The sequence below is a fragment of the Botrytis porri genome (genome assembly GCF_014898465.1).
Source record: "Botrytis porri strain MUCL 3234 chromosome Unknown BPOR_015, whole genome shotgun sequence".
In the NCBI taxonomy this organism is placed as follows: Eukaryota; Fungi; Ascomycota; class Leotiomycetes; order Helotiales; family Sclerotiniaceae; genus Botrytis; species Botrytis porri.
The window spans coordinates 23,502-35,649 of NW_024066089.1; the positions used below are offsets into that span (position 1 = coordinate 23,502).

Genomic DNA, 12,148 nt, shown 5'->3' on the forward strand with positions numbered 1-12,148 from the left:
GAGACAATAATAATTAGGGCGTCTACCTCCGTACATCAAATAGGATCTAGTGATCCTTTCTCCATCATTGTTGACGCTTGCGGGTTCTACCGTGAATTGTCAGAAGAACGGTGAGAATACGATGTAGAGACGTACGGGCCACCATAATAAGCGTGCGTACTGCCAGATGCCGATACCGATATCGATGTCTTATCTCTTTAGACGCATGGGGATGATCTATAACTGAGCTATTCCTAGATATCTAGACATCCAAGCAGATAGGTAGGTACTTCTTCTTCATAGGATCGTAGTCTGGTATGGTTAATAAGTCATATCTATCTAGGTACTCTCTGATGCTCCAACCGATATCATGGCGCACCATATATGTAGTTGATTGGATAACAATGGGTGATATATTGACCAACTGTTAGATTCTAAAAGTATCTAGTAGATAAACCCAACACAAAAGAGAGTCTTTATGAGTTCAACACCTGCAAAGCATCGAGCCAGAAACTTTTATTGGGCGGTAGATATCATGATTGGGTAGGATCTTGTACCACTAGCTTTGTAGAATCCATAGATCCATCTTCCCGAGCGTCTAGGATTTTGATTTGTACTTGGAATGGAGGTCCTTCAATTTGCCGTTCTAGGTACTTGGGTAAGAAGTATTTTGATCCTTTGATCTTTACTAGACAAAAGGTTCAGGTGCTGCACACAGTAAACATGGAATTGGTAAATAGATAGATATCAGGCAATGAAATATACACCTACTTACTTATTATTTGCTAAGAATCTTATCTTCGACTTCAAAAGATATCAACTCCTCGCCCCCTCATGCTACCTACTCTACTGGTATTTGTGTGTATAAATCTCAAAAAATAAAAGTTCTTCTACTCCGACCGATCCTTACTTGTGCTATTATTGGAAGCTGGACCCCCTCGATTGTTGATGCGACGTCGATCATCACTGATCCCCAGGCAATCTTTCATTGCTTACAACTTTGATTTTATTTCACCCTCAATTAGCTGTGAAGGCGCTTGAATTTATTAACATTCACTCACAAAGAGAAGACAGCCGTGATAGCCTTGGAGGCTTAGCTACAACCATGTTTCAAGCGAACTTTCCTATCACATCAATCTTACATTAAGCATTAAGCTTTAAGCTCAATTTATATTCCTGTCGAGATCCACGAACCCGTATTCGCGCATGCGAATCTGCGAGCCAGATTTACTCTCCTGGATACTTTTTTCTTACAGTAATTCTAATTCAGCACAAATGAATTTACGATAAAAGATTTCAATTACAAAAATGTCGAATCGAAGCGCGTCGATATGTTCATTCCCTTCTGTGGGATGTGAGGAACAATTGTCAGAAACGTCCAAGATAGAGAAAAGCGCATTTGAAAGACTACCCGAAGATATTATTCTACAGTGAGCGCATTAACCTTAAATGTTATGTAAAATATCTAATCAAATTCTATAGAATCCTTCTCCTTACCAATGCCAATACCTTTGCCTCCCTTGTTCTACTGAATTCAAGATGGAGGGGCATCTCGCAACAAGCCTACCTTTACTCGCATCAACTCACCCAATGCCCTTCCTACTCGGCCACACATAAAACAAATCCTGCTTTAGAAGATAAGGACAGCCTTCCACATCTGCGAGGTCTATTCGCCCAAGAGGTCAGGCGTAATTTATTCGAAGCATATTTACGACCTCAAGAGACGGTCATCAATTTAGTTTCGACATCCATAGGCTCATCAAGTGCGCCTGGAGGTGAAGCCTGCCATTTTTCCATCTCTCCCCGCGGAGTTCTGGTTCTAGCCTATAATTCATCTCGAATTCACATCATAGATGTCACAGCCCCGGAGGTTCACATCATACGAGAACTTAAGATCTTGCGACGACCAGCGGCGACAACAATTACAGATGATGGATCTCTACTTGCTGTATTGTCGACCGACCTCCAGGTCAACCTTTACGACTTAACTGTGCGTCCACCAAAACACACAAGGTCTGTGACACTAGATCATACACCAAGGACCATCGCTCTTTCACCAACCGGACAAGTTCTTGCCGCAGCTTATGAGTAAGTGCATTGCATCTGATCACTTTTCCTAAATCATCCTTTCTACTATGCTCCTTGTAGCCATTTACTTCTATTCTGGGCATATCGAAAGCTTTGATCATGAATTTCATTGTTACCAAGTTCCTTACCTGTTGAAGTGCTGCTAACCCGCCGCTCACAGCTCTGGAGTAGAATTGACTTCTCTGCGTGAAATCGGTACAAGTCGCGCTGTAAAGGCCTATGGCGTTGACTCTTTGACTTTTTCTCGTAATTCTGACTTACTTTTGGGCACCACATTACAGTCTAGAAACCCTAGTACCGTCGTCTTGACCGCGCCATATTATGATCCCGGGAGCGTCTCCCCTGAAGATAGCATAAGTGCTCTTTGGACAACTTCAATACTCTTCCCCACTGGTAGCCGAGACTGTAGTCATGCGGTCCTATTACCCAGTCCTCATGATGACGAAGCAAGCTGGACTTTCACATATGATCGAGTTTTTGAAACCTTTCGAGCAGTAAGGATGGATGATTTACGCAATGGTAAAGTTCATTTTGTTGGACCCAGTGGGGAACCACCTGCATCAAAAGCGGCAGCAAACAAGTCTGGAGATCTAGCAGCGGTTGGCTATAGTCGAGGGAGCGTTTGGCTTTGGGGAATTCCGGAGAATTTGGATCCTACACCTGCCATTGCGGGCTCGAATAGTAATGCAGAAACCGCACCAAGCACACCTCTGAGTCAGATTGGACGTCGAAACAGCGCCCCATCGTTACGCTCTGTAAATCGATCTCTGGACCATAGCAGTATTCGTATTCCACAATGGCAACTCCTCTGCGATAAGTCGCGCAATACATTTGTTGAAGGCTATCATATTACCACTCTGGACGGAGTAAGTGCACTGAGCTGGGTCCAAGAAGAATCAAAACAGCTCCAAGGTGAAAGACTTATAGCTGTTGCACCAGGAGTAAAACGCCAATGCATCATAGACGAGGATGATAGTATGAGTCCGGTAGATGGCGGCCGTATTTGTGTACTAGATTTTTCCTGTGGCACGAGCAATGGCAAGAAAACCATAACAACCATAGAGGTGGGCCAACGAGACGATCCGGAAATCCTAGAGGAAGAACATAGGGACATAGACACAGAGGTGGCTATTGTCAGAAGAAGAACAGTAGCACAGCGAAGAAGTTACCGTGCTAGTATTGCTCGTTCAACTACCACTATGACACGCCCGGAACCACCGCCAATTCCTGCAATGCCCAATTTGAGCAATTCATCCAACGTCCCGCTTCCTCCCCTACCTAGACAAATGAACGGCCTAGAAAATACGACTGATTCGGCAGAGACAATTTCATATGATGATGACCAAGAAGCTTTCGATGATCCCTATGCGAATGCTGCACCTCGCTCAGGTACGACTCTACGCCGCGCTGCAACAGCTGCTGCCGTCAATAGAAGACTACATCCTCGCTCTATAATACAGGAGCGTATCGAGTACCGCCGCGCAGATGGCCGTGAGGAGCATCCACATGAAAGCGATGCAGACAACTGGGAGCCGCCGCCTCCTCCTTATCAGAAAGATCCGGTCCCTCCACTTCCCGAACACATTCAGAGATCTATACTTGCGGACCATGCAAGGATTATGCAAGCAGCAAACAATCAACGAGCTACAGTCCTTGACTTCCCAGGATTAGATGCCCCAGTTCTTCAACGACCTCTTCCCGAAGCTTTACGGGAGCAAAGGCACCCCTTTCGCCGATCACTTAGCGATATAACAACTGTACCTTCCATGACTAATCCTGTGGATGACGAAGTAGCTCGACCGGTGACAAGTCCTTCCATTGCAAACTTTGATGAACGTCCTACGACCTCTGATTTTGACAGCCTTTATGATGTTTCCCCAATCGGTACTCCACAACCAAGCCTCACAAGGCCCTTGCCCCAGCAAAGCTCCCGACTTCCTGTAGAACTCAACGATGCTGAGAATAACACGCTCGATTATAACTCAAGCTCATCTATGAGAGCCACGTTACAATCGCCTGTCTCCCCAATTCCTCAGCCTATGAATGCAACTCTTGACAGGCGCTTGCTAGATTGGGAAACTACAACAGTTGATGACAAAGTCTCTCTGATGCAAAATAGCAGACCTACGACTGCTGTAGCCGCAGAACAAGGAGACGACTCTGATCTTCCACAACTAAATTCTAATTCACTCACAGTACCAGCACAGGGACCGCCCGATTTATGGCCCGTACAGCAAAGCTCAACATTTCCACGGGCGGGGGACACTTCCCCCAGCTCAGCTATCTCAGAGTCTACTGATGAGCCTATCACTATATGGAGAAGAATCAATTCTGCACCTGTGGAGGTTCCTGTGGACGGAGTCTCTGGTTTAGTGATGCCTAGTGCCGATCTTTTGGCGCGATTCAATAGCCGAAGTGGACGTCCAGATATTCTAAGGGATCCATCTCGACGTCGTTCTGGCTCTAACCCTCGAGATTCTGTACCACTTCAAGGTTTTAGCAACCAATCTCGACAAGTTTCTCATACTGCTCCTGAGCAATCAAATCACCTGTCTACACCACCCCGTGCAGTCGCTGGAACTCACGGGGCAAGCCCTACCCGTCCAAATACAGGCCTTCGTCCTTCTTCTGGTCATGCTTCTCCTTCTCGGCGAATTAGCCTTGGTTCGCAAAGATATTCTGCATCGCCAAACGGCTTACGTCCACCTCTACAACGTCTCGAGACAATCCATAGCGCAGCTTCTACTCGAGTTACCTCACCTTACAATATACCGCCGATACCTATTTCCAGACAACCAAGCAGAGCAGAGCGCAGTGCGTCACGAAACGTCAAAAATGCTAAGAAAAACGGCTGGAGAAAGAGTATGATGGCAAAGAGAACTAAGAACAAAAGTGATGTGGCAAGTAGTGCAGGCTGGACAGACGTAACATGGGATTCGCGACCTGCTACTTCGCCAGCGATTGTAGTAGAAGATGCAGAGATGCAGCCGCAGCAGAAGAAGAATGCCGCAAAATGCGTAATCATGTGATGAATTGATTGAAGATTGATAGGATGCGTGAGTGGAGTTATATTTACATTCTTGATGGGAACCAAGGGGACATTTCCGGGATGTGATGGGATGGGAGATATGCACAAAGTATAATAACATTATGACAATGGATAATCAATAGGTTTTCTTGATTATTTCTCTTCGTGGATTTTTACATTAGTTACATAGATTTGGGTACGTGGCGAAGATAGAGCACATCTGGGATGTCGAACGAATGAATCAATGTTATAATATATAAGGAAGATTTTACAAGACTGGGTTTCAAGTTCTTCGAAATAAATATTTATCTTCTACTATTCTTATGAATCGCTGAAAGAGTGGCTGCCGCGTGACGACTACATAGACACACCTAAACTCCAAGACTTCACCCGCCAATCCACAATTTATTCATAAATCCAAAGTCAAACCTAAGCTCCCCGTACCAAATCCCAAGAGCCAACCAATGATAAGTAAAAGAGTGTGGGCAAGCCAGAAAGCTAGAAAGAGGAAGAGAAGAAGGAAAAACATCAAGCCGCCAATCTCGCCAAAAGGCACACGAAAGGGAGGGCTCCCAACAAAGCCGCTCGTCCCATATCTCCTCTTCCCGTCTCACCAATACCCTTTAGAGTTTTCTCATGTTTCTTCTGTTCATCGGGGGTACGTTCACGAGTACGTTTCTGTCTTCTGAGTTTCTTTTCTTTCTGATCGGAGAGATCGGTATCGGTGTCGTAGTCGTATTCGATGCGACGGTGGTGTGTGCGTTGACGTTGGGATTCGTGGCGGTCGCGGGAAGAGGGGATGCGGTGGTGGGAGTAGGAGGAGGAGGATGAGGGGGATTTGGAGTAGGAATAGGCGGAGGAGGAGGAGGCGGAGGAGAAATCTTCGTCTTCGTGTTCGGGGTCGCGGAGGTAGTGGGGAGGGGTGTAGCGGGTGGTTGGGGGGTGGGTGCTGTAGGGGGTGGGGAAGGGAGAGGGGAGTTTTGAGGGTGGGTTTGTTGTTTTTGTTGTTGATGATGATGATGATGATGATGGTGAGATTGAGGTTGAGGTTGGGAATGATTGGGGACGGGTGGGAAGGGGTTTATGGTGGGGACGTGAAGAGGAAGATGGGGGAGAAGAGGGGGATGGATTTCTGGAACGAGTGAAGCTTTGATCGTGCTCGTTTGAGACGCGGACAGATTGCGAGCGTTGAGGGAAGCTGGGTAGAGATGGTCCTGGGTTATGTTTCTTCACAGGGTCATCCGAATAAGATATATTTGGGGAAAAACGAACCGATTGGGATCTTTGAGGAGGGAAGGGGGGTGGAGGTGGAAGATTGGATAAATTGTACTGTGGGAACTTGCGTTGTTGTTCTGGAGTACCCTGGCGCAAAGGCTGTTTGGATTGTGTGTTCTTTGGGGGTGCACTGCCAAGAGACTCCGGGCGAATGCGTTTAGATTCATGTGATGCTGAATTTGGTGAATTGTCAGAACCTGATCGTGATCGTGTGCGTTGACCCCTAGACCAGCCGGATGGGTAAGCAGAATCAGGGTTTGCGGATGCGATAGTTGCGCAAGCGGAACTTCCGCTGTAATCTTCAGAATGTGTGTAGATTTGACGATTATTCATCAGCCAAAAGCAACGTTCGTTTGAGTCCCAGAAAGGACCAGAAACGCCGCCATTAGATGATGTATCTATGTGGTGAAGTCTTGGTGATTTGAGTGTTGAATCTTCGGAAGTCATTTTGAAGGTTAAAGATAATTGTTCTTAGCCACTAAGATGAATCAGATCCAAGAGATTGAGGTTCGAAAATAGATATTAAAAACTACATTTAAATTTGAGAAACAGCTACCTAATGTACGGCTTTGTATGAGGGCGCAGTTGACTCACATGTTTATCGAGCACGGGTTGGAAGAGAAAGAAATCGGGCCATACAAACATAGTGTGGAGAGGTATAATCATGACCATTCCTTCCATCTGTTGACCCAACTGTGGGTGGTAAAGCAGTTCTGGAAGACCATCCAAAGACCATGTTGGCTACTGAAGATTGGATACTTGATAAGGTAGTTACTGAAAGAGAAAATCAGACCGAAAAGAAAGCCAGCTGGAGATCTCCATAATATATGGACGCGGCCTCGCTGAGTTCATTCTTCAAGTCATCTGCCTACTTTATCGTGAATATATCGCGTGTAGTTTCTTGTGAGCAGTAATAACCGCGCGAGTATGGTATGACAGCCTTAGAGATAGTTGTTGTCCTCATTGACCATGGCCTTGTGGTGGTCGCCGGTCGGGAGCCAACAAACCGATGTGGCGAGGTAGTTGTACAGGAAAAGAGTCGAACCAACACTGTCATGAAAGGAACCAACGCTGCTGAGAACGTCATCAACGGTCTCAGAAGATGAATTTTGATGGTTCTTGAGTTTGTTTATATGTCGTTGGTTTCATAGCAAATTACATGTTGAGATTGATTTGTAGTGCTTACAAATCATTACTTCTATATCAATTGGGGACTATACCGAGGCCGATTTGGTCAATATGGCCAAAACCCTAAAAATAGATTTCTATTTGAAATAAAAATGTATTTAGTATTCAGAAGTATATAAATAAGAATCAATATTATTTATTATTATATTACTTTTGTAATTTAATACCCCCTTCCTCTTTTTAGACTTTATAGAAGCTAGTATACTATTTCTTTATAAATATTCAACTTTCTTCAACTTTTTCTTATTCATTTTATACAATCTTATTTATACAATTATAATAATTCAACTTTAAGCCCTATTAACTTAATATAAAGAGTCAATTTGTGAATAATATAATAATAAATATAATATTCATAATATCAAATAGTTACTTTTTTCTGAATTTAATGTTAAAGTTGAAGTTAGAATTATTAGTAGATACCTTAATACTTGAGGGATCAGTCGAAAGCCTAGGATCGATTATAATAATTCTATATTAAAAAGCAAGATTACTATATATTTCTCTTTATCATTTAATAATTAAGAAATAAAGAAAGCTTTTAAAGCTAATAGCTATAATATATTTATAAAATATATTAAAAGTATATGTTTATTATTTAGACTTTATAAAAAGCTTTTATTTAAAGAATAATATAAACAAGATTAATATTTATTTAATATTCTAAAAAACAATATTGAATTGAAATATATTCAAGGGTATAATAAAAGACTATTATATACTTTTTTTTAAAGAAAAGAGAAGCTTGTATTATGGTATAATATTCATTTTTTCATTCAAAATTATAAGATATATTTATACTAATATTTTATATTTGTTTTAGAAATATACTATTTAATATACTTTGAGTTATAAACCCTAAAGGTATTTATAAATATATAAAACAACTTTAATCTATTTGTAAGGAATATCGAATTTCTGAATCGAATTATATTTGGTTAATTAATGGGCATAATAAATTAGTTCTTGTTAAGATTGAGATTTATATATATGTTAATATATATTCCCGATTCATTATATAGATATATATAGGGATATTCAATAGATGTTTAGGGTTGATTATATATTAATATTTAGTATAATACTTTAAAAGTAGTGTAATACCGAGGGTTTTCAGAGTAGATAGGGGAATAAAGCTTTTCTTTATAGTCAAAGCTTATTTTATGTTTTTTTGTAAAATTGATAAAAGTATAAAAGAAATTAAGGATTGTTTTTAATTTAAAAAGAGTATTAGAAATTAATATATTGAGAGTTGGTAGTAAAAGCTTTAAAGATTATTATTATATTAATAAAGAATATATTTCTTTACTCCTTATTTCATTTTATAGAAATAACTGAAAATTTTTCTTGATCTATTATATTTAATCTATTTTTTTTTTCATTTTTTCGTTTTTTCATTTATTATATAATTAATTATTAATATTATTTTGAATTATTTTGAAGAATTAATAAAGAATGAACAATTTTATAAAGATAAATATAAAGATTAGATTATTATTCTCATTATTTATATTAAATGAATAAAAGAAAAAGTAGATGGATATATAGATTTTTGGAATTATTATATAATTTAAAAGGATAAAATATAACCTTATTATTATATTGGTAAATCTTTTATATTATATTGATATTTTGAAGAGGAATATACGAATAAAGGAAGAATAGTATTATTTAAACTTTATAAGTAATTTTTAGAAGATTATGAAATTTAGAGTATATTTCCTATTATATTATTAATTATATACTTATTAATTTCATAGATATTAATGAATATCTCCCCCTAGTTGTTATTAAATTCTATAAAGATTTTATTAAAAGTATTAAATATAATTTAAAAATTATAAAACCAAGTAATAAAACAGAGCAAAAAGAATTTATATATATATTAATATATTATTCTCTACATAAACATTTTTAAAAACACATTGATTCTAATTAAGAATCAATTTAATATAAATCTTTAGTACTTATAGATGAATATAATGAAATTATTGAGAAAGAAGGAGTTATAAGTAATATGATTAATAATATGAAATAAATCATATAATATTATAAGAAGAGTTGAATTGTATTTGTTATTCCTATTGCCTATTACCTAAAGGATAGTATATATAGGGATTTTGAGTATCTATAGGACCCTTATTAAATCCGAAAAGGTTCGATTTTTGACTATATTATATAAGCATAACCTTCAGCTTTAATCGGGATTCCCCCAAAACCCTACATTCTTTACACATCTCTTACTTCTACAAGCCCCTATATATTGAAGTATTAGTATAAGGCTTAAAGTCATCGTCCTTATTTAATACTTGTAATCCTACTTTATTAATTCCTTTATAATATAAAGCATAAATTACATTACAACTTAATATGATTATTCATTATTACTAAAAAAAGCTTGTTGATTATTATACTATATTATAAAGCTATACATAAATATAATATTCTTTACTCATTTGTATTTAACATAGCTTCATTTGTTATATACACTATCTTCAATCTCTCTTTTCTTTTTGAATTTCGTTGTTTTTTTATACGGCTATTGATTATAAAATACTAAAATATAATTATTTTTGATGTATTTAAACTCTTAGTTTTTATATAGTTATTTGTAATCTTTATTATTATGAAATTGAAAAGTATTTATAATATTAATATAATAAACAATATTATAGATTAATTAATTTGTAAATGCTTTCAAAGGTATATAATAACTAACTTTCCCTTTTTTCTCTTTTATATCAATACTTAATCATTTTAATATTAATATTATTCTTCCTCAATTTGTTTCCTTTAATAATTATATCCTATAAATTATCTTCCCCAACCAGTACAATAATATAGCTTCTTTTCAATAGCCTTTAATTATTCTAATTAATATTAATTCCTCATTTTACAAAAACTAAAAAGAGTATAATCTCTTTTAATTCCTATCTTATCTCTCTTTACTTTATAATATATACTAAAATCTATTAATAATAATCCTTTTATAATAAGTAATATTAGATTATTTACGATTAGCTCTGGACAATCTCTACTTCATCAATTTTAGTACATTTCCTCATTTTCCCTTAGTCAATATAAAGATAATAAATATAAGAAAGAAGCTGAATATTATAATATTAATAATAATATTAATACTAACATACTTAAAGAAAGGGAAATTCTTATTTGATATAAGAATAATATTTCTATTCCTAATAATCTTATTCCTTTTAATAACAAATTTAATAAAAAGATATATTTGCTCAATTTTAATCAATTCTTTAAAAAAGTAATTAATCCTATTAATTAAAGTTGTAAATCTTCAATTATTATCAAAGATTCTAGTTTAGATTATATTAAAAAGAAAAAGCATTTTTTCAAAAAGAAAAGATATATTATTAAGCTTTAATAAACAATTTATATTACTTTTATCTTAATTATTTTCTAAATCAATTTTAACTTTAATATTATAAACTTTTTAAATTTTTTTTTCAAACATTTTATATTAAATAAGTCTTTAAACTATTTTAATCATAATAATTTCATTATTTATTAAAACTATTAGAATTATAAAACAATTTATTTAAAGAACTTATACAAGTATTTTGAGAAAAGACTTATTAAGATTAAAAATAATATTAATACTAACCAAACGAATTCTATTATTCATTAGAATATAATTACTTTGGTAAAAGTATTACTCTTTTTTTATATAATTATAAAAAATATAAGGAAAATATACACTCAAATAGCTACTTATATAAATAAGTTAAAGTTTATTCTAAAGTTTAAAGATATAATTAATTCTTTTTATAAGAACTTAGTTGATATATTGCCCATCAAGTTACCTGACTTATCAATAATTGTTAAAAGATCTTCTATCTTTTAGAGAATCTTTATCTTTTAGATTTAAGATAATAATTAGAATCCTTTTTAAAATAATAATAGTCTTATTCCTATTAATTCATTCTTTTAACCTATTCTTCCTCCTTAGAAAATATATTTCTTTATTCCTATTCAAATAAATATTATTCTTGAATCCTTTTCGATTTTGTTCGAATCATTTTAGTTTTAAATTAGAAACATTCTCTTTCAAACATTTTTTAATACACTTTTTTTTTATATTCTTTTTATTTAAATAATTTATTCCGTATTTATTTATTTTATTATTATTATTATTAGTTTTTATAATACTTTTTTTATTTATTCTTTATTTATTATATATCTTTATATTATCAACCCTTAAGTAATATTAATATATAATCCTATAATAATAAATAATTTCGATAATAAACTTGATAAGTTTTAAATAAATATTTCTGGATTCAATTAATATTTCTTAAATTTGTATTTTTAAATAAATGAAATATTAATTTATTTATAATAATAAATTGTATTTATAAATAAAGAAAAATATAAGTATAATTAAAAAAAGATATAATATAACTAATATCAATAAGTCTGCTTAATATTTATAACTTTATTGATTTTTTATAAAATTATATTAGTTAGATCTAATATATATTAATCAATCTTTTCAATATATCTATAAAGATTTTGATAATTCAATAGTGATTAAAAACGCTCGAACTTTTGTTAGATTAA

The 12,148-nt window shown here is 35.3% G+C and overlaps 2 protein-coding genes across 2 annotated transcripts; one reads left to right on the forward strand and one right to left on the reverse strand.

Annotated features, from left to right (window-relative positions):
• Positions 1–1,287: 1,287 nt before the first annotated feature.
• EAF01_009805 (uncharacterized protein) lies at positions 1,288–5,096 on the forward strand (the record flags this gene model as incomplete). The annotated part of the gene is made up of 3 exons (XM_038918061.1): positions 1,288–1,409; positions 1,462–2,067; positions 2,228–5,096. 3 exons carry the CDS (start codon positions 1,288–1,290, stop codon positions 5,094–5,096), a joined length of 3,597 nt encoding a protein of 1,198 aa, XP_038766031.1.
• Positions 5,097–5,623: 527 nt separating this feature from the next.
• EAF01_009806 (uncharacterized protein) lies at positions 5,624–6,817 on the reverse strand (the record flags this gene model as incomplete). The annotated part of the gene is made up of 1 exon (XM_038918062.1): positions 5,624–6,817. One exon carries the CDS (start codon positions 6,815–6,817, stop codon positions 5,624–5,626), a length of 1,194 nt encoding a protein of 397 aa, XP_038766032.1.
• Between the last annotated feature and the right edge of the window lie 5,331 nt (positions 6,818–12,148).